General features: G+C 38.9%; 1 protein-coding gene across 2 annotated transcripts in view; it reads left to right on the forward strand.

Moving 5' to 3' along the window:
• Positions 1 to 10,577: 10,577 nt before the first annotated feature.
• The window catches only part of LOC124798462 (heterogeneous nuclear ribonucleoprotein L), a 174,657-nt gene continuing 161,589 nt past the window's right edge, over positions 10,578 to 23,645 (forward strand). For both annotated transcript variants that reach the window (XM_047261890.1, XM_047261891.1), the window contains exons 1-3: positions 10,578 to 10,684; positions 12,216 to 12,265; positions 20,942 to 21,011. In XM_047261890.1, coding sequence (XP_047117846.1) covers positions 10,616 to 10,684; positions 12,216 to 12,265; positions 20,942 to 21,011 — 189 coding nt within the window. In that variant the 5' untranslated portion in view covers positions 10,578 to 10,615. The remainder of the gene's footprint in view (positions 10,685 to 12,215; positions 12,266 to 20,941; positions 21,012 to 23,645) is intronic.

A 23,645-nucleotide genomic window follows, 5' to 3' on the forward strand; every position in this document is an offset into this window, starting at 1 on the left:
CTCCAAAATTGTCTTGAAGGATGGGGCTATGTAAGGTGGCAACGGCCTTGCACCTTACATGAGTCCATTTAATGTGACACTTCAGGTTTTGTTGGAGTAATACTCTAAATTACGGTGCAGGAAATCTATGCGGAAAGGCATCGGCACGCGAGAATTCCGCGATTTTGTAATTATAAGATTTTGCAGAAAGGCAGTACGCGAGACAGACGTCGGCTAACTCCCCACCTAGCTGCCGAAGGCCACAGCCTAATGGTATGAATGGTGAACTGGGGGATTTCTGTAATCCGTTGAGAGAGGCCACAGCGGTCGCCAACCTCTGAAGGACGTACGGCTGCAGGTATTCAAGTGTTTACCAAAACAGAGCAGTGGATAGCTGGACGGGCTTTCCTGTGCGTGCTCTCGCCTATGTCCCACTAATTTTATGCCTTCAAGTAACTCAAGTGGGGCAGGCCAGGAATTCCGAATAACAAACTTTCAATGCAAGAATCTGTGTTCGCTACGGCGGGGAATCTTGCCGGGAAAACCTCGAGTGGTCTCTTGGAAGAAAACTTCCAGTAAACGTGTTATTGCCCACAGCTGTGGTTCTTCCCAGCCAGTGAGGGCGGAGTTTACTTGTGAAATTTTGTAGAAATGAAAGAACGGTGGAAAAGAGTTCTATTCCCAGGCCGTACACTGATCGGCATTGGCAAACTGGGTATTTTGAGAGCTTCTAGTGATGTGATTCGCTCGGTAAAACTTGAGGGGAGAAAACAAAGGCGAAGAGCGATCCTGCTGGACTCTCGGTAGAGGTCTTCCGTTCTGGGCTCTCGTACTGAGAGGACGTTAGCCAAGTCGTCTCCCATCTTGGTCTTTCATTCTGAGTGGACGTTAGCCGCGCCAACTCTTTGCTGCCGGGAAGATCGTTGCAAATAGAGAAGTTTATAGACAGCGGTCTGTTGTCCAAGTAGTGTAGGAGTGTACTTTCCGAGACGGCACACGCCAACCGCACAGCCGTGCCGTCGCCGTCGGAGACCGCCGTTGCAACAGAAACATTACGGTGAGATCGCTCCCGCTTCGGCCTGTGTTAGGAGTAACGTTAAATAGTTGGATCACGTGCAATTGCTGTTTCCACAGAGGTTTCACGGTACTTTGGGGTGTAGTGGTTCTTCGTATTTTACGTTTTGTGTCGATGTCAGTCGGTCAGCCAGGTTATAAGAGATCGCGTTTTGGATCAATTTTAACACAGTTCACTGCCAATGCCACTCAGGAGGATAATTTGTAAATTGTTCATTGTATTTTATTCAGCATTGATCTGAAGGTTATAATAAAATTATTGTGATTCAGTAGAGCCTTTACTTTCATTAGTTGATCCTGAATTCACCCTTTTGCTTTATTTTATTTTTGTGTATTTGTTTGATGTCATTGAACCCCCTAAGTGTTCGTGATCGTTCACGTTTGGAAGTAAAAACATGTGTGATTTATCGTCAACGCTACCACCACAGATTAATTAGTGGTGACAGGGCGACATTTAAATCTAGCGTTATCCATTTTTGCGTACAGTTCCACTCCCAATTTCTCTGTAAGTTGTTTGTCAGGGACGAACACACGCAAAAATCGGACAAGCAACAGGTGGAGTGTTACAGTTGGAAAAGTTGAAAATGTTGAAGGAACAAAAGTTTCCAATTTAAACGTCATTGTATTTTTTTTCAATAAGGAAAAGCAAATAGATACTTTGAAAATACGAGGCACAAATTGTTACCAACAATGCATCGGCCACCGCGCCATTCGGTTCATTGAGCAGATGCATGGGTATTATATACTGTAGGACGGAAAGTTTCGGAGCGTTTATCTTGTGAATGGCTGGCCATCTGGCCGTATGGCTGGGACATTGTAACAGTATGGGGTAGTGCTGTAAACACGCGCCGTCCTACTTCGAACTTCATTTCCCAACCCTGGCACTCCCCTTGTCAGACAGTTGCCATTTCCTCACATCCTGATTTACCACTCTATTCATCTGATGATTAAGACCAAGAAATCTTTGTCACCTCATCTGGCTATGAGTTTACATTCAAAACAGCACGAATTCCCTAAACAAAAAACCATTCACTTCCTACTCGGTAATGCATTATGCGAGCTAACATCCCAAAGATATTCGGGATCACATGTGGTTCCTCTTCGTCAAAATGTCTTGGCTCAAACTCGTCTAGGGATTCAATCGTATGTGTCGCATTACACACCCTAAATTAGACACATGTGACCCTTAGGTTAAATTGTCTGGCTGATGGCAAGTTTGCGAAATACGAAGTTAACATAACGTATAATAACAGTAATAATAATATCGGGAACTAAATGAACGACTCATAAATGATGTAGGCCACACACTTGCGATTTGGTTAGAATAATGTTTCTACATCTACATATCTACATATACATATATATACCACTAGCCACCAAGCGGGGTGTGGCGAAAGGCACAATTCGCGCCAAAGTCATATTTCCCCCCGCCCTCCCCCCTGTTCCGCTCGCAGATCGGAAAAACTACTATCTGAACGCCTCAGTACAGGCTCTTATTTCTCATATCTTTGATTGGTGATAATTACTCGATTTGAAATTTGGTGGTAATAATATGTGCTCTATAATATAATAATATATGCTCTACATCCTCGGTGAAGATCGGATTTCGGAATTTAGTGAGCAGCCCCTTCTGTTTAGCACGCCGTCCATCTGCAAGTGTGTCCCGCTTCAAACTTTCTATGAGATTTGTAACGCTCTCGCGATGGATAAATGTACCAGTCACGAATCTTGCCGCTCTTCTTTAGACCTTCTCAATCTCTTCAATCAGACCCAACTGGCAAGGGTCCCATACAGACGAACAATACTCTAAGGCTGGACGAACTAACGTATTGTAAGCTATTTTCTTTGTTGAAGGACTGCATCGCTTCAGGATTCTAACAATAAACCGCAATCTAGAGTTCGTCTTACCCGTTACTTGTGTAATCTATCATTCCATTTGAGATCATTTCGAATAGGCACACCCAGATACTTGACGGACGTTACCGCTTCCAAAGACTGGGCATTTATTTTGTACTTGTACGTTAATGGGGATTTTCGCCTTGTTATACGCAGTAGGTTACACTTACTAATATCGAGAGATAACTGCCAGTCATTACACCACACATATATTTTCTGCAGATCCTCAGTGATTTGTTCACAACTTTCGTGTGATACTACTTTCCTGTAGACTACAGCATCATCGGCAAACAGTCTAAGGATGCTGTCAATACCATCAACCAGATCCTTTATGTAAATCCTAAAAAGTTCTTCAGAAAGTAAATTAATAGCGAATGTGATCTTCTTTAGAGTTTCTGTTACACTCGAGCGCACACCCTTTTGACACAGTACAATCATTCACAACCTCATCGCGAAACACAGTACTCCACCTCGTTATTTACACGAAAAGTTACGAGTTCACACCAGGCGCACGGCTCTCACCACTCAGAGACTAAGTCCCGCGATACCACACAACGCGAAATTTTCTAAGTCGTTTCACTTCCAAGCTGCCTATAGACCGACTGTCCGCTTTTGCGTCTCAATCCGAACTGTACCCTTTGGTGTCTCCAGCCAAACTGTCTGCTATCGCGTCTGCGCCAGTGTTCTCTCTGCCCATCCCCGGCCGCGTTTCCCGCCCTCCGAATATCCTCACTCTACTGACTAGGGCAGTTCCCTTCCCTGAAGACGTCCATCTGATTGGCTACATCTTATTCTACATTATTTTACATTTTAACATGTTTAAATAATCAAGGCTTGAGCACTTTACATTCTAAATAAAGTAACAATAATATCTATTACATAATAAACGTTAAATTCTCTTACATAAAACCAATATAATTTCCTCCTTAACTTTGAATGCTATGGCCAGTAGCCTTGCACCAATGTGCTTTTTGATAAATAAATAAAAAACAAAAGTAACTATTATGCACTAAAAATTACAACAAATATTCTGTTACCTAATGATTCAACAAGGTGTCATGCTGTCATCGCTCAATCTGTTTTGTGTGGAGGAAATAATGATCTGATGCTTAACAGAAAACACTGATAGTTTAAATTTACTGTATCTTTTAAACAAATGAAGTTACAGAGTTGATATTTACAACAGTTGTCATTTGAATGATGTGGTTCTATATGAAATGTCGATCGTTAAGACCGAGTAAAGCGTTCAGACTTTAGCCACTGGGTCTTTGTTACTAAAACTTGTGAATTTGACTTTAACAATAAATCCTAAACTATTATAGATATGATCAATATTCAAGTTTTATTGGGATCACCATGAAAATTTACGGAGAATGGCAGATTAAAATGACTGTGGCTTCATTCCCTGCACTACTACAGAATTAAATAGTTTTCATAAATGTTTCTGTTTGTGGCCGATGTTAGGTCCACCATATTTAACACTGATATGTCTCCTTGGCGACAAAAGTCTTCTACCGGTTTTCCATATGATGTAGGTTCTTGTATGTCTCACTCGCACACTACAGTGCTTAGGTCTCAATAGACAATGGACGTCGGTGAGTTTCCCCATCTCGTGGTGAATCTGTGCCCTTTGTGGCACGTGGTCCTGAACGAAAGGGTTCGTTTCAAAATATTCCTGTAGGCTGACTCTTTCAGCCATATATCTAAATAAGAGCGCAATGCCTGTTAACTCACAATTGACACATAAAACACACAAAAATAAACCAGTCCAAAGTGTCAATTGGAAACAACACTGATCAACAACGATTGGAACAACATATAGGAGACACACAAAACCTTGAAAGAAGACATGTAGTTAAGAATTGTCCCATCACCTTAATTAAATTTCTCTACACTTTTATGATTTATTCCATGAACTTTCCCCTTATTTTGCATATAAAGTTTTAAACACTCCAACAGCCACAACTGTTCTTCACAGAATCATCACAGTGACCATAAAAACAAATGTCAAACTAAAATGCGTGATTCTACTATCTTTCTTGAATGGAAGATTACGTAACAGTAAGATCCAAAGCAATAGTCACCATTTCTTATGCAAGACGCTAATGGGGTTAAGATTATGCCTTCACAGAACAATCCATTGATCTGCACCTTGTCTCTCTTACAATATGCAGATCGACCCACTATGACTCAAATGTTTAGAAATGATGTGAGTGCAAGGAAACGGAATGGATGGGTGACCCTGACAAATGAACCACAGCTGTGGATCTTGTATCATGAATGCAGAAGGGGGGATTGTTGCCTCCTATAACTAAACAGGAATTCAGAATCACCATAATTTATGAACAAAGTTAACTGAATGCAAACCCTAATGAAGTTATCTCTTGTACAGGAGAAGAGCACTACACTGAAGTTGGGTCTTTAGAAATGGTTACACTTATAATTTTGTGTTTGGATGGGTACATCATGAAAAGATGAAGATTACTCTGGTAAATAAACTAATGAAGTATATAACTGAATTGAAACACAGGGCAGCATCAGTCATGATGATTGTGTCGTTTCAGTAAGTGGGGGGACAAAGATGCTTGGAAACCCAAAAAAATCTTATGGTCAAGAGATCCAGTACAAAGGATGATAGATCAATGGACATAAAACACCATATCACGCCTATTCCCTCGTGATTACTAAAGACTTGTCTTATTTCTGTATGAACGTACGCTTGTGAAGTTGGGCTGGGTGATGTGTTGGGCCTGCCACTGCTGATAAGACTGTCAAGTGCCACCTCTGACCTCTCAAGTTGCAAACGATTGCCTCTCTCCAAATCTGAGCTTGTGAACGTATCAGATGCCTCTCAAAGAATCTGAATCTGAAAAGAATCAGACTCAGAGCTAGACTCCAGAATATGAATGAAACAGCATCAGGGTGTGAATCCAGAGTCAAATGAGTCTGAAACTTGTGATCTCCGACTATTGCTCTCGTGATGTCTCCAAAATTACACATAAGCCAATCTGAAGTGTTGTTCCACGTTGACCAATGGGAACCCTCATTAAAAAACTGGTGCATTTATTATGCAGATTTACATGATGACTTTCACAAAGTTGTGAGTTCTGATGAGTGGTAAGACACAGTACCTACAGTTTACAAATGCTGACCAGTCAGAACTTGGTCTGGTTTTCTGTCCAGAACTCCATGTGAACTGCCTTTTAATGACAGCTCCAGAAATGAATCGGCATCTGCAGAGTTGGTCATCAGTAGTGGTGGTATGCACTTCTCACATTATGAACCAATCGTATCATCTACGTCTACGTCCATACTCCGCAAGCCACCTGACGGTGTGTGGCGGAGGGTACCTTCAGTACCTCTATCGGTTCTCCCTTCTATTCCAGTCTCATATTGTTCGTGGAAAGAAGGACTGTCGGTACGCCTCTGTGTGGGCTCTAATCTCTCTGGTTTTATCCTCATGGTCTCTTCGCGAGATATACGTAGGAGGGAGCAATATACTGCTTGACTCTTCGGTGAAGGTATGTTCTCGAAACTTCAATAAAAGCCCGTACCGAGCTACTGAGCGTCTCTCCTGCAGAGTCTTCCACTGGAGTTTATCTATCATCTCCGTAACGCTTTCGCGATTACTAAATGATCCTGTAACGAAGCGCGCTGCTCTCCGTTGGATCTTCTCTATCTCTTCTATCAACCCTATCTGGTACGGATCCCACACTGCTGAGCAGTATTCAAGCAGTGGGCGAACAAGCGTACTGTAACCTACTTCCTTTGTTTTCGGATTGCATTTCCTTAGGATTCTTCCAATGAATCTGCTTTACCGACGATCAACATTATATGATCATTCCATTTTAAATCACTCCTAATGCGTACTCCCAGATAATTTATGGTATTAACTGCTTCCAGTTGCTGACCTGCTATTTTGTAGCTAAATGATAAAGGATCTATCTTTCTGTATATTCGCAGCACATTACACTTGTCTACATTGAGATTCAATTGCCATTCCCTGCACCATGCGTCAATTCGCTGCAGATCCTCCTGCATTTCAATACAATTTTCCATTGTTACAACCTCTCGGTACACCACAGCATCATCTGCAAAAAGCCTCAGTGAACTTCCGATGTCATCCACCAGGTCATTTATGTATATTGTGAATAGCAACGGTCCTATGACACTCCCCTGCGGCACACCTGAAATCACTCTTACTTCGGAAGACTTCTCTCCATTGAGAATAACATGCTGCGTCCTGTTATCTAGGAACTCCTCAATCCAATCACACGATTGGTCTGATAGTCCATATGCTCTTACTTTGTTCATTAAACGACTGTGGGGAACTGTATCGAACGCCTTGCGGAAGTCAAGAAACACGGCATCTACCTGTGAACCCGTGTCTATGGCCCTCTGAGTCTCGTGGACGAATAGCGCGAGCTGGGTTTCACATGACCGTCTTTTTCGAAACCCATGCTGATTCCTACAGAGTAGATTTCTAGTCTCCAGAAAAGTCATTATACTCGAACACAATACGTGTTCCAAAATTCTGCAACTGATCGACGTTAGAGATATAGGTCTATAGTTCTGCACATCTGTTCGACGTCCCTTCTTGAAAACGGGGATGACCTGTGCCCTTTTCCAATCCTTTGGAACGCTATGCTCTTCTAGAGACCTACGGTACACCGCTGCAAGAAGGGTGGCAAGTTCCTTCGCGTACTCTGTGTAAAACTGAACTGGTATCCCATCAGGTCCAGAGGCCTTTCCTCTTTTGAGCGATTTTAATTGTTTCTCTATCCCTCTGTCGTCTATTTCGATATCTACCATTTTGTCATCTGTGCGACAATCTAGAGAAGGAACTACAGTGCAATCTTCCTCTGTGAAACAACTTTGGAAAAAGACATTTAGTATTTCGGCCTTTAGTCTGTCATCCTCTGTTTCAGTACCATTTTGGTCACAGAGTGTCTGGACATTTTGTTTTGATCCACCTACCGCTTTGACATAAGACCAAAATTTCTTAGGATTTTCTGCCAAGTCAGTACATGCTGGATTGTCTGGAGATGCTTGATGTTCACAGCATGACATCCTTTCACCCCCCATCTACTATGTGTGTAGTCACTGGCAGTCAGGAAGCATGCTATAGAAATCTGTCGCTGCCTAGAGGATGTTCTACAGGCTACAAGTGGGAACAAGCCGATCAGGTGCCCCCACTTCTCAGAAACATTATTCCACTCAAATAGCACTGGCCACCTGCCCTACTGAATGAGTGGGATGAAACAGAGTGTTGGCACAGACACACAGAAGCCCAGGTGTCTGCCATTTTCCAGAGCCTTGTTCTGGTCTCGTGTAGTCCCAATAAAAGCGTTGGCCACAGATCAGCTATGCTGCCTGCTAACTACATATAGAATCACTACTGATGGTTACATTGTAAAACAGGAACTAATAACCTCAGCAATCATCATTTCTGCCCCATATAAATCAAGCACCACATTATGCATTCAACATCACAGCATCAAAAAAAATTTGCATATTGCTTTACACAATGAATATATGTGCTTAATAAGAATGAAATTCAGGAAGACTATACCTAGTTGCATTTTGCTAGAAACCCTTATAGATATGCTACCAGTCTGTGTGTTGTCACCTATGAGTGCTAGTGATCTAGAAGGAAGCAAGTACCTACTCAAAATCAGTTTCAGCATGGTGTTCTGTGACGAAGGTTCAATGATTAAGCAACAGAGACCTGATATGGAATATGGTTAGCCTGGGGTATCTAATATTAATTTCGTTTCCTTTATTTTTGCGTTTGTAAGTTGCAATAAATTAAAGTGATAATTTATGTAACAAGAAGAGATTTGCAGGAGCAAACTTTCAGGTAGTAATCCATTTGATGGAAAATACATCTATTACCATGACAAATGTAAAATAGTTCTGTACACATCGTTAAACAACGAAACTGTTGAACTATTGCTCTCTTCTTTTTCTCAGATATTAAACTAACTTCAAATATACAAAAAACTTGAACATTTCTATGGATCATCTAGGAAGTTATGTTTTGTTAACAGTTTGCATAAAAATTTTCTTAAAGGAAGGAGGTTGTGAAATTAGTAATATCTAACGAGAACAGCTTATTTTTATGTATTATTTTATTTAAGTCAGTATATATTTAAAATATGTCACACAATAGCAAATATAATGAGCTAGCATAACTTTTTTCCCATTACAGAATAGTTGCCCAGTGCAGCAGCTGTTACTTTCATTGTGTGTAGTTTTAATTAGTTTTAATCTAATACAAAGTAAAAATCCTTCATATTAATTGTGATTTGTACATGCCTTCACAGTTAACTGCAGATACTCCGTATAAGCTTTGCCAAATATATTGGTTTGTTTGTCAAACAAACAACACACAGAATTAATAAGTCTGACACAAAAATGTTTTGAGTGCAAAGTAAATGGCACCAGAGCAGAATGAGGGCAAATGATTTAACTAATCTACTATACTACCCTAATTGCTTTTAGCGCCACTATTTTTCAGTTGAGTAACGAAAAAATCCAAAGTAAAACCACTTAAATATTCCTGAAGTAGGATTTCGTGATTTTCATATCGACAGTTTCCTTTCTTCAACGTTGTATCAATTCTATGATGTATTACACTTTTTTTCACGCCACTTAAGTTCTACCTCCTATCTTCTCAAATTTTTCCTGTGGGTCACAGTTCTGAGAAATACTCCAGTCTCAACATCTCCATCACATTTAGCGTGACGGTCATCAAGTTCACACAAAGTGTTCCTAGTTTGAATCTCATTCGTTTCCTGAAACCCAATTTAAACAGGCCATCAGCAATATTTTCGAGCTACTACAACTTTGTAAAGACAGAATCTCTCCTTGTTGCTAATTAAATAGATCGCTTTACTTCGGAAGCTCTTAATGTATTCCCAAAAAAATTGTCTTCGCTGGTTGATCTGCAGTGAAAATTTACAGAAAACTGAATACATTCGACAGAGCATTATCTTTCGATAGCAGTGTATCAGCACCTGATAGAACCACGTAGCTGTCTTTTGAAAAATAATAGCTGTAAATGATGTTATATTTGGACAAAGCCTAGTCTTCCCTTCATACTGCATGCATCCATTTCTTCGGAAATTCTGAGTGTGAGAAAGGAAACATGTAAAGATTTTACTTGTATTTGGAGCAGTGTTTGCTTTTCTCAAACATAATTTTCATTTCAAATTGTTAAGGCATATGTAACTTACATGAGAAATTGAATGCTGTCTCCTGTCGTCTGTGGATTAATACTGTATCCATATACAACAAAACTCTTTGTCATTTTTGTTAAAAAGAATGCAGGAATTCGACAGACTCACTCTCAAGTCGCAGCCGAAGAAGTCCAAACAGCTGTGAATTCTCATTAATATAGCAGTATCACCAAAGACTGTCACGGTTTTCCAGCAAAAAGACGCATTCGAAATGTCTCTCCTATTTAATGTTAAGCTAACTGGTTATTCGCGTGACAATAGAGGCATCTCTCGGTGGCTTTCGTAGTCCTAGGTGTCGAAATGTGCTGGGGCTAGACACCTGTGAAGATGTGCTACCATAGACCTTGCTACCAGAGTGTGTGCTGCCATCTACGAATGCTAGTGATGTAGAAGGAAGCAAGAATTCGTTCGAAATCAGTTTCAACATGGCGTTCAATGGTGAAGGTCCGATGATTAAGCGTCAGCGAACTGATTTGGAAAGTGGTCAGCATAGGGTATGTAATATTAATTTAGTTTTCTTTATTGTTGTTATTGTAAGTTGCAATAAATTAAAGTGATTATTTACCTATCAAGAAGACATTCGTGCTAATATTGATTGTGCATTACATGACGCCATGTACTTCCGGCGCCATTAGTTGCAGGCGTGTTTTTGAGGGTTTTTGAAATAAAAGAGTAGAATTTTATGAGTCTCGTGCGGTTTTAGTAGCTTTTTGGCATGGGTATAATTTTTGCCTGTTTGCGAAATTGTATTGTTTGTCTTCTGGTGGTTCTGTGACACGTTAACTTGCTGAGATGCTGGGTTAAGTGGTCGGTTGCCGCCAGGGTGTTACCTCAAACTTGACTCCGTCGAAATGTTTATGAATTCGCAACATCTAGTTTGTAAGTTTTATTTTGTTTGCTGTTATCGTATTTAGAGTTTGCACTTAAGTTTGCGATGTTGATTGCAAGAATAGGTCGAGCTCCTAGAGTGATGCAAACAATTACTGGAAATTACAAAGCGTGTTTCAGGAAACTGGATCGCGTTTTGCATTTATCGTTATGCATTAGCAACCGGGTGAATAGTCAGGCGTCTAACTTTAATTTCATTCCCAAAAGGATTGTGGTGTTCCAGTTTCTTAATTCTTGATTGGAGAAATCTTTTGATCTCAAGAATTCATCAGGGAATGGAATGTGGTCTTCAGCCTGAAGACTGGTGTAGTGTGGCGCCTCGTGCAAATCTGTCTTGTGCAATCATCCTCATGTATAATGCACCCTACATCCACTCGAACATTTTTTGTAGTCATGCGTTGATCTCCATACAGATTTATAAGCTTACCCCACGCATTTTTCCGTTACAAAACACGATTCCTTGATAGTTTGAGGATGTGTTCCATCCAGTGTTCTTTTAGTAGTTGTGGCACTTACTTTTCTCCCAGTGTACTTACAGTACCTCTTCATTAGTTCCCTAATCTTCCCATTTTCGGAACTTTGCACCACATTTTAAAAGATGTTTTGTTCTTGTTTGAACTGGGTGGTGTCACCCACGTTTTATTTCTGTACACCATTACACTTTTGCAGATGTCCCATAAGTGTCCCTAGCATAGTTATGTATGTAGTTGACAAATTTTCTTTTTCAGAAACTGTTTTTCCTTGCTGTGCCCTCCCTCCTTTTTCCCAGAAAAAATGGTTGTTTGAGTGACATTGTCACATTCTTTGCGAGTTCATGTGGTATGTGCTAGGCACCCAGCAATGAATTGTTCATGCTTGCTATTAATGCTATTGGTGGACAGTATTCTAATTAATAAATTACTGTTTAATGCAGGTACTTTGCAAGTTAAGTTCACTCCTATGAAGGTATGTCTGTGCTTGATGTGGTCATTCAGTTTCTTCAACCGATTTATTCTGAAACCTCTGTTGCACTGGTAAATACATGTAGACGATTGGAGGGAAGATTAAAATGTGAGATGTAATGGCCTGAAAGTTGATGTATTCTCACAGTCTAGTTACTGAACAATTGTATTTAATATATATATATTTTTTTTCCAGAATCATGGTGACCAATATGCTGCTTATGGAGATGAGCCCAGAAGAAAAAGGTAAGGTGAATGTTATTAAGTTACCAAAATAAACACTCATCCAAAATTTGGTAAAGAATTTCGTACAAGATCTCGAGGATGAGGGCTCCACAATCGTGGCAAAACTTTTACAGAATTCCAGAAGTGGTTAAAAGGCGTGGACACACACCCCTGTTTACCAACGTTCCTTCTGTTCAGGCTAATACTGAAGGTTGATGTTGTTCCACACATTAACTTTATAGTTTGTGTGTATAGTTGATAATACTTAAGGTCACTAATTGTCAGTGGATTGCTACTTGAGCACGTGAGGAAACCATTCTGTTTAATTCTTCCATTTATTAAAATGGACACAAATAAAATGATTGGTGTTGAACTTTGCGGTTTATTGCTGAGTTTTGGTGAAATTCTGCTAGGCTAGTAACATTAGATGTTGATGTTACATTTCATCTTTTGTATTGAGAAAGCAATTGGTGGTTGCACGTATATCTCAAATGTGTATCCCATTTTTTACTCTTAGACCTAATTGCCTTGCGGGTGTTGTTAATTTCAGAGAAGTCAGTCCTGAAAATCATTGGCTAGCTTGAAGACCCAACTCCAATCTGTAAAAATGGAACCCTTACAAGATAACTTTCTATGTCTGACTTTCAAGATACCTCTTCCCCCCCCCGCCCCCCCTCCAGAAATGGGTACAGGTGTAAAGTTGAAACTTGTTAAATACTAATGCCTTATGTTCCCCTGGAGGTATAAAGGAAATTTAAGCCTAGACTCATCTGGTTTATTTTTGTTGTTGTATATTTAAAGTTCAAGTTACGATTAACTTGTAGGGTGTGATTGCATGTGAAATGTATTTAAGAATAAGTTTTTAAAGTGAAACAGCAGCATTGAAACTTCATGACTTTTTGTAAATATGATACCCACCAAAATATTGGCTGACATGGCTTCAACTTTTAGACAGTTTAAATTTGTGTTTGGGACTACGGTTTAAAACCAGTTTGAGGCTAAATTTGTCAAGAGTGATCATTGCTTACTTTGTGTGTCTTGTTCAGAACATGCTAACTTTTGAAAAGTATAGTAGTGTCATTGTGTTCCAGCATTTATCAGCTCGGGTTGCAGTGGTAATTTTTTGACCGAATTGTTGGTACAATGGTCACTGAATAGTGTCAATTTGCATAAATGTTAATCCACTACCACTGTGCTATGAAGAGTGCCCAAGGGGTGCCTCAAGGGCCATCCATGCACCTGAGAAGCAGCACATTCTCCATAGACAGTGCAATCGGCCCATATTCAATAAGATACAATGACACATAATATTTGTCAGTTTTATCCTTTCCTAGCCGGTAATTGATCTGGATTAAACTTGGGATCCTGCAGAATCAATGAAACCCACCTCGTAATCTGGCAAAGCTTGGTGATGTGAGGAATCTTCAGCATAGGATTCATTGTTGTCCAGGTTCAAGTATGCAATGATTAACTGTATGTTATCCACAATTCTGAATTTGCAGAATTGTGCATAAACATGACCAGATTTTGTCACAGTGCCCTTCTGTACACAAGATTTTAATGTCCGATTTTTAAGAATGTAGTGTGGTTGGGAAGGAGAAATGGTTGGTGTCGGATATCTTGCACAACCTTAGTTGTTTTTGTCCAGATAGCATCATATGAAGTAGACTACCTAATGTGAGATTTTTGATGGGATGGTTTGTGGCCTGATTGTGATATTAGATTCCCCCACCCCACTCTCTCTCTCTCTCTCTCTCTCTCTCTCTCTCTCTCTCTCTCTCTGCAAACATTGAAGGGAGAGAGCATTACAAATGTATGCCTATGATAAAGAAATTTAGGTTAGGTTGAAATTTGTCTGTGAAGAAAGATAATTGGTTTCAAGGACATTGTTCATTGTACTGTATTGGAATTATATGATAGTTGGAAATTTCTCAACAAAAGATGGAAGATTTGTTAAACAAGAAGACTGGTTTCACAGGGGTAGCCATTTAATTAGTACTGAAAATGTAACAACGAAAGAAAAATAGCCACTAGGAAAGGAAATCATTGACCGTTTAGACCCTTGAGACATGGTTGAATCATTGACTGGTAGCTCATCTGGCAGCATGAAAATGCAGCCTATGATTGTTGTACTATAGTTTTATCACAAGTGCAAAAATAAGATTTGCATGCAGCAGACCTAGAGATTATAATGTGGGTACATACAGTGATGGACCTAAGCACCAGTTAGTAAATTTGACATGCTTTATAGGCATATTGCGAGGTTGTCTGGATATTGTCAGTACCATTCAAAAAAGCGAGATAATTTCCAATTTAGGCAAAAAAGAAGGAAGAACTTGTGCAGTGGCTAGAGGAGAGAATTGTTGCTATTTCAAGCTTTGCAGATTTTACTTTAGGAATAAATTGATATTACTGTGAAGGGTATTGTAACTGTAGGCCTAGGTCACAGTGAAAAATTGCAAGAAAACAACTTGAGGAAGAAAACCACTGGAGTATATTTTGTATGTAGCATTGTCACCTCTTCAAAAGTTTCTTCAGATAATGAATATTCAGACATACTTCAAAGACAAGCAACAAAAAATTACTTACTGTTACCTTTCTCATTCCTCCTTTCTGTAAGTTTTAAATGCTGTCTCCTTTTCCATTCCCTTTCTTCGTCCCCTTTCCTGCCTCCTCCCATCTTACCAGTTCACAGCAGAACTGCTGCCAAGCATTCAAAATCTTTGCTGCTATTTCTCACAAGGCGAGGTCCCCAGTGGTGGGATCAACTTCTTGAAACCATCTGTACACTGGTATGTAAAGGTACAAAGTATCACATCTTGAAGCCACCCACCCTGGGGACCCTCATTTACGAGTAACAAATAAAAAAAAATTGAAAATTTATGATATCCTCTATAGCTTTCAAAATAGTAATGTTAATCGGATTTGCTATTTCACAATGGTTGTCGTACAGTCTTCACAAGCAAAAAGTTGTAGGTTTGAATCTTGCCAGGAGCTTTGAAATTTTTTACATCTGTATCAAAATGATCGGTCGTAAAATTTATTCAGCTAACTGGTTTAAATGTAATTGTATTATTTCTGTTGCTTTATCACCTCTTTTTCATCAGTGTATTAACTGCTTGTTATTCTCATTCCTTCTTATAATTCTTTTTCCACTTGGAATCTTTGTGCTTGTGAATTTCATTATTTTTATTTATCTACCATAATATTTAAACATTTGAGAGTACTGGTTCATTGATTAAAAACAGAATTTGCAAAGGTGTCAAATGTTTTTCATTGCAAATTGTACAGTTTTATTTGTATGGAAATCATCATATAAACATTTAAAATAAAAATTCTTAATCCACTCAGTGAAAAATACCACAGATGAAGATTCAAACGGAGGAACGGATTGTAAGTAAATAAGGAATAAAATTACTGTATGCAGTTACAGACAAAAACACTAAAGGGGATGAAATTAAATTGAAATCAATAACTGTAATTAAGGTCACATGCATAAAGGTTCAAAGTGGAAAAAGAATGAAAGGAAGAAAAAATTAGTGTTCCAAACAGTTAATTCACTGATTAAAATGATGTAACAAAGGAATATAAATAAAACTTACATTTAACCGTTAAATGAATAAAAGTAACATTGTCAGTTTGACAGAGATAAAAAAATGGAAAGTTTGAAAGCACTGTCAGTTTGACAGAGATGGAAAAAAATGGAATGTTTGAAAGCATCTGATGAGAATTGAGTTCGCTTCCTTTCATGTGTGAAGACCAAACAGCCACCTTTATGCTGCACTGCATGTTATTTTCAAAGCTGTAGAGTATCGCCACGAAATTCTGAAAATTTACCTGCATCACCATGTAAATGGTTTCTAAGGCTGTGTCCTACGTGAGCGACAGAAGTGACCAGCAGCGAGTGACTTCTGGGTACACACCTCTCCAGGGACAAGAAGCAGCATTGGGTGACAACCTTGGGTGTCCTGTGTGTGGGCGACCATGTCGTGCTACAAGATGGCTGCTTAGAGCCAACCAGCTCTTCCTACAGACGGCGTCCTTAACTTCTAGAATACTGTAGCTGGAAAGTAAGGCTACAGAGTTAGGTTTACTTAAGAAAATAAAGTTAAAAGGAATGCTGTTCATGAAATTTGCAAAAGGAGGAATCTCCGTGGAGAATTTCATAAGTATCGTCAACTAGAACATACACGTGAATTTGCAGAGGAGCATTAGATTATCTCATCAATAAATTTAAATGCAAATGTTTTTTTACATGATCCAGAACTTTTAACAGCCAACAAGTGCGGGGGAATGACTGTTACATGACTAACAATGCAAAATACAAACATAAGCCCACAGATTGACGATATTTACGAAAAGATAGCTGTGGTGTAAGGGTAGCATACTTGACTCAAAATATCCTGTTTGATCTTCACACCTATCTCAGTATATCACACACATTTTATTCCCAATAAATTAAAATGAACCATGAAATTTTACCGATATTTGATGTTGCAAACGTAATTCATTAGCAGTCGGTGTTAAGACCAACTGTTTCAGTTACTCTAATAGTCTGTAAAAGTAAAGCTTCCAAAATTTTTTAAAAGAAAGTCAAACGTTTTGTGTAATGATTTGTTCAAAACTGTGAAATAAAAAATATTAGGGAAATGTTTGGAGCACCTCATTTTCTATTCACGTGTTCAAGCATCACTCAAAGGCACATACAACATTTCTCTGATCTACTTATTTCTCTTACACAAACCATTTCATAAAATATTTGACTGATTTCTTCCATTTTTTGAATTTCATGTTTTATTCATAAAGCATGATCTTACTGACTTCTTGTTTGCCTTCCTAACGTATTTGATTAAAATGAAGACTTTTTGACATCTAAATACTGCACCAAAGTGTCTTTTTATGTGCAAAATAGCTAGGTCTTGAACAGATGAAATTTTTGACATGTCATTTACAGCACCTTTTTGTGAGCTATTTCAATTTTTCCTGAGCTTATTAAGTTTTCCTTCGTTACCCTGATTACTTTCAAGCAGTTAACTATTTTCATGCCAAACTAGACCTCATGCTGGTAACTTTGTTACCCCGTTTTAACTGTTTCTCTCCCTTTGTTTGTTTGGCTATGAAAATTTGGACAAAACCTCATGGTGTAATTTATAGCAGAGTCTTGTTTTTGCTCTGCTCACGCGTTTACAAAAACATATCGAATGTTAATCATATGATAAAATAGTCCTTTCTGTGTGCTGTCATTTCCAAAATTTGTCGTTTCAATATCTTGAACCTTTCATGAGATAAGATTTTTACCACCACTCGATTCCCAAAGTGCAGGGAAGGTTAGAAGCTGTCATTCGGTTCTGTCACTTACGTAGGACACGGCCTAGGAGTCAGTTGTACTGCTGTATCTCTCTCCTTGCAGTATGAACTGTGGGAAGCAGAATGCCTGTATTTGCATTGTACAGAGGTTAATATACGAACATGCACACTCATAATGTAATCAAAATGAAATAGTTCAATTGTATTTTGCTAGAATATACCTTGTAATTATTGTTGTAGTACCGGTCTATGTTCAACATAAATTGTTACAGAAATCTCAACAAGAAACAACTTACCGTATTTACTCGAATCTAAGCCGCACTCGAATCTAAGCCGCACCTGAAAAATGTGACTAGAAATCAAGGGAAAAAAATTTTCCCGAATCTAAGCCGCACCCAAAATTTGAGACTCGAAATTCAAGGGGAGAGAAGTTTTAGGCCGCACCTCCAAATCGAAACAAAGTTGCCCATTATAATATGAGACACAATTTAGGTTGAATTAATGACGATACAGCTACAGTAGTTTGGTTTGAGTCGTAAGCTTAGCAGTTAAGCTTTACCAGGTAGCCATTGCTATGCGTTAGGCGCTCCGTCCATATTTATACGGGTACCTTTCCTTTTTCACGTGCTTCGTCTGGTTTGAATTGATTGCTTATTTTTCTTTGATCTGATAAGTCCCGTTCTCTTTGTTATAGGTGTTTACGTCATTCTAAGCTGAAAATGCATTGTTTGCCGCTTTCTGATAGTGAGTGTTTACAGCCTGTCGCCGCACGGCTTGCTTTTGTGCACGGTACCGCTGCTTACAATTTAAAAAAAAAAGTCTCAGTAGCGAAACAATGGCAAGAGACTATTTGTTATTACTTACACTGCTGCTTTCTTTGATAATGATCAACAAGAACCAAATAATAGACTGCGTATGATAGATGATGTTCTGAACGAGAGTTTAGCGAAAATTTTTCTGCGTTTGAAAATCTTTGCAGACGGCTCTTTAATACATTACATTCTGCACATAAACTAGTCATCTTAGATTTAAAAATCTAATAAATTGCCGTGCTTCATTTCTGATTGTATCACTATTAGGCATAAGAATAATACGAATATAAACATGACATGATATGTGTATTCTTCCGCGTTTGCTGTTGTCTCTCTATTTTCGTAGTTTATTAGGCAGACAGGATTTAAATGAGATAGCTGCAAACACGAAAGAAGACATGACAAAATGATTATATTCGCATTATTCTTATGGTGAAGAGAATTAGCAACCATCTCATCTCACAGGTAGGAAAAAACTCGGAACGTAGAGTTTCCCATATTGACAAACATCCCAAACAGTCTTGCCAGTCAGATTTTCGTAGTACATTGAAATGCTGCTATATTCGAAGATGAACAATACGAAATTTGTATTTACTTTGTTGGATAACGTATGGAAATGCAGTGGTCGAAACCCGGGGCGGAGAAAAAAGCTCGTCTTTCACTTTTTAAAATTTACTGATGCAGTGGTTTTGGCACCAGTGTTTTGTGCCTGCAAAGCATGCCTATGTAGCGCTACATATATTCGACGGCAGAAGTTAGTTGTGGCGGCACCTACCAACATTTTTCAGTACTTTGCACTCGATTCTAAGCCACAGGCGGTTTTTTGGATTAGAAAAACTGGAAAAAAGTGCGACTTAGATTCGAGTAAATACGGTACCCTCAGAATTTGTCTCAGTATTAATACAGCCACTTCATAAGTAAAACAAATCCTAACAATTAGTGGGGAATCTCCCTCTTGTAACATACTAGATCTTGTCTGGGGCACTGAAGGAATGCTCTGCCCATAACTTAGAGAAAATATAGTGCAATTTAGGAAGGAAAGGGCTTCTGCGGAGCAAATACAGAATCTAAAGAAAAAGGTGTAAATGAAAATTTAGACTCAATTGAAATTCACTAGCAAACATTCTAAAGGAATTATGACTTGATAATAAAACGGAATTAAATGTACTTAAACACTATGTGGATAGCGTTTGCAGACTGGCTTTTGCAGATGGCATAGAGTTTATTACTAACACAGTGGGTTGTGCCAAAGTAAAAATTGCCAAACTGAAAATAGTGCTTGAAAAAGCACAGTTAAAGACAAACATCAATAATGCCCCTCAAAATCTTAAAATTCATCACACAGTATCTAAATGAAACTGTTAAATATCTAGCAGAATGGGTAATGAACAATGAAAAAGAAAAGGCAATAGAGAATAGTGCATAAAATTGAAAGTGCACACTTTAATGACAAAAGGCGCACAGTAAGTCTTTGTTCTGGAACAAAAAAACTCAGTGCTGAGGCCTGCAGCAGAAACAGTTTCTGACAAGATTTGGGGTTCTGAAAACTTGGCAGGACATATGAAAAACACTGGAATTCGAATGGAGATCGCAGATAACAGGATAATTTTTAGAGAAGCAACACAAAAGGCAAGGGGTCAGGAAAGAGACATCAGCAAATAGAAGTGGACCAGGGAGAAGACACTCCCAAAAGATGTAGTGTCCACACAAATTTACTTGGTGCAGCCACTCCCCATCAGCCAATGCACAACTTGTAAACTTCATTTATATGGTCAGTCAGTCCGGGAAAAAAGAAAATTAAACTTAAAGGAACAATGACAAAATTTATTTATCATGCCCTCGAAAATGTTACCTCGCAACTCAATTGAGGAAACATTAAATACGGAACGGCTCAAGAATGGCGCTATGGCAACTTTTTCAATACCACATTACCAAAAGGTTTGTAGGTCATGACCACTTCTGGCTGTAAGATTTTTACTGGAATAATAGGCTGATTTTCATGAATGTACTTTTCAAGTGGTTACCTTGTAATGCCTTTTGGACAGTATTGTTGAGATTGTTGCTTATGGCTAAGTAACAGAATTCAGCTACATACTTAAGGGTGCAGACCTAATGCTTCGGATGTCTGATGAATGGAGTTTCTGAAGGCACACAAGTTGGGATAGGGGAAACGGGAGTGTGCAGGAACGAGTGGTAAATTCTATGCATGCTCCTCCAGCTGTTTCCTGCTCCAAAGTGTAGTAGTTAAACTGATCCTGTTCATTTTAGATTTGATTTGGAACAGCTGTATTCTTTTGATTTTAAATGCTGTATGGAGCTCTGTGGTATTTTGTGGCCAAATAATTTCTTGGAAGAAATTTTGATTTCCTCCATTTTGAAATGGTGTCTGTGGAATACAAAGGGCGTATGGTCATAGAGGTACTGGTAATAGTTCTGCCAAAATAAACTGTGTGGTAGAATGTATTGTCTTTTGAAGCTGTAATTTTTATAACTACTTATTTTGTGTGTTTGCTGTCTTAAACATATGCACACTTCAAACTTGTCTTTGGAATACTCAAAAAAACCTTATTTCTTTCAGAACGGAGAATGAAAAGCCAAATCATGTGCTCTTATTCACGGTATTGAACCCCGTGTACCCCATCACAGTGGTGAGTATACTTCAAAAAGTTGCATGTGTTTCACTGTATGGGTGTTCAGAATGTTGATGGATATGTGTACTTAGCATATTATAATTATTGTGATTGCTGCCTAAGTTGAAAGTTACTAACAAGTAGGTAGCATTGATTGCAAATGGACTTCATTATGGAGGCATACTTTCTCATTGTGGGTATTGATTTTACTTGACGTGTGGTTTTCTCACTGAGTGAGACATGGCTAGTTAAAGGAAGAGAGAGAGAGGGAAAAAAAAATTCTCAGTGAAGAGTGACAATATGTCTTGCAAATGAACTGATCTTGATGCACCTAGTAAGGGAACAGGAAAGGGCTACATTGAAAGTTTTGAGACAGGGAATTGAAGTATTGGACTTCAGATAAGCTTCAGCTGCCAAGCCACTGCAGTATTAAAGTATTAGCAGTGTGTAATATTTGTAAGTGATGGCTCATTTTTATTCATATGATAATGTGACGATTCATTGAGCAGAAATAAGTGTTTCTGTTTAACATCATTTATTTTTGTTTAACATTTATTTACATGTTGTCATACATTTACATCCTGTCAAACTGTTAATCACTGCTTTCAGAGATTAAATTTGGAAACACTTTGCTACCACATTGCTTTTTCATATAGTAATTATTTGTCGACATGATTACTTTTCATTGAAAAGCAACAGCTGCTGCTGAGAGCAATTATTTTATATTTGTTGAAAAAGGTGAAGGTATCTCATGGGGACTACCAGCAGATTCACTGTATGTTTGGGTGCATCTACAGAATCTAAGATTGTACACAATGTTTCATGCTGATGATGGGACTGTTCTTACTTGCTCTCACCTATTTGATCAATATAGTAGTCAAGAGTAAGGCTTCACTCTCAGCTGTTTCTTGAAAGTTTGACATGCATGTAGACAGTGTTGGGTGGTCGCTAATAGGCAGGAGGTCCGTAGGAAAGTGACTAAGTATGTAGTTTCATGATCGCAAGGTCTCTGGAACGAATCTATAATCCGTTCATCATGAGAATAAATCTGATGTAAACAAACACGAAAGCAATGATTGGTCAAATGCCATAGCACACACAAACTGGTGGTGTTGCGCTGTTGGAAGCAGGTCCTACTTATGTATTAGATATCTTATTACTAAGTTGCATTAAATGAATCTTAAATATTTTCAAATGTATTAACAGCCATCAACATTTTTTTTAATCTCACTTTAGCTAAGTAGTTTGTATTTCAAAAATCATATACTGTCGCAGCCTCTGCAGCATTGTGCTCAGATTGTCACACTGTTAATGCACAGTATGAAATTGGCAGAGGCTGCTTTCAGTTCTGTAGTGAAACACACTCGTAGAACATGGTTAAAAAGTGCTGAAAAATAGGCTGTTTTTGATGTCTTTCATCACCTAATGGAGATAATTGGCTTTGAATTTTTCCAGTGTTTTATACAATACAGTTGGAGTGCGCACGTGTGCGCACACACACACACACACACACACACACACACACACACACACACACACAAACACACAAACACACACATTGAACGTTAAGTGCAGTCAGTAGCATAATCGAATGTGAAAAAAATGCGGTTATTCATTTGTTGGTTCAAATGTCCCTAGTTGCATTTCCTCGTTCACTTTAAAATACCTACATAAAGTAATTATAAAACTCTATCATTTTTTATGAACAATGAGTCTTCTTGTTTCTAATTGCATATTGGATGTGAAATTCCTGTTTCCATTTCAAATACAAATTCTTAATTATCGGTGTTTTATGAAAGTTGTTTAAATTAAGAAAACATAACAATTTAATTTTTAATGCAACAATGGAAAATGAAATCTACTTTATTTGGACTATGTCAATCGTTTTATATCACAGAGGTAGGTAAGTATTGTAGAAACATGAAAAAGATCATTTTCGCAGCATCGAGCACATCACCATACAAATGTTGTATTTTTACATTTGCTACTGTACCATTACAATATGGATCCAACAGAACTGATCTGGAGCCAAGCTGCGGGATTTGGCCCACGAAATAACAAGACTGTTAAGCTGCCAGACATCCTGGAACTAAAGCACACACCCGCCTGCTGGTCCGGGAGTTAGAATAGGCCTGAGGTATCCCGGTCTGTCGAAAGAGGCGACTAAAAGCAGTCTCTCACTTCTTGGTCCTTTAAGTTCAGGTCCAATTTTATAGTTTGACCTGACACTTTCCAAATTCTACGGAAGTGCGGGCCATGTAGGGAAGGATGTCTTATGTGGTGCACGAGTTATCCATAGTGCTTAGATTTGATCTCCTGAACCTCTTGTGATAGCTTTGCATCTCCAACTGCAATTCAGCTGTTTGGCCGAGGACACTTCCTGGGGTATGTCATCTTCTTCTGTTGTCTCTTGTCCTCTTTCGCCCCCATGACAGTGTTGCATTTCTGTGTGCCCAATATCCAGCACGGTAGCCAGTCTGTTGTAGTGGGGCTGTCATGTACCAATTTGGTGGTAGCCCCCTGACAACACAGATAGCACTGCTGATGCCTTAGCTGTAAACTCCCCATGTATGCCAAGGAGTAGATATCTTTCTGAGGCATCAGGACTCCCAGCAACAGCCATTATGCCAGGTGGCCTTTCTGTGGCTGGAT

Source organism: Schistocerca piceifrons, chromosome 5 (genome assembly GCF_021461385.2).
Source record: "Schistocerca piceifrons isolate TAMUIC-IGC-003096 chromosome 5, iqSchPice1.1, whole genome shotgun sequence".
Taxonomy (NCBI): domain Eukaryota; kingdom Metazoa; phylum Arthropoda; class Insecta; order Orthoptera; family Acrididae; genus Schistocerca; species Schistocerca piceifrons.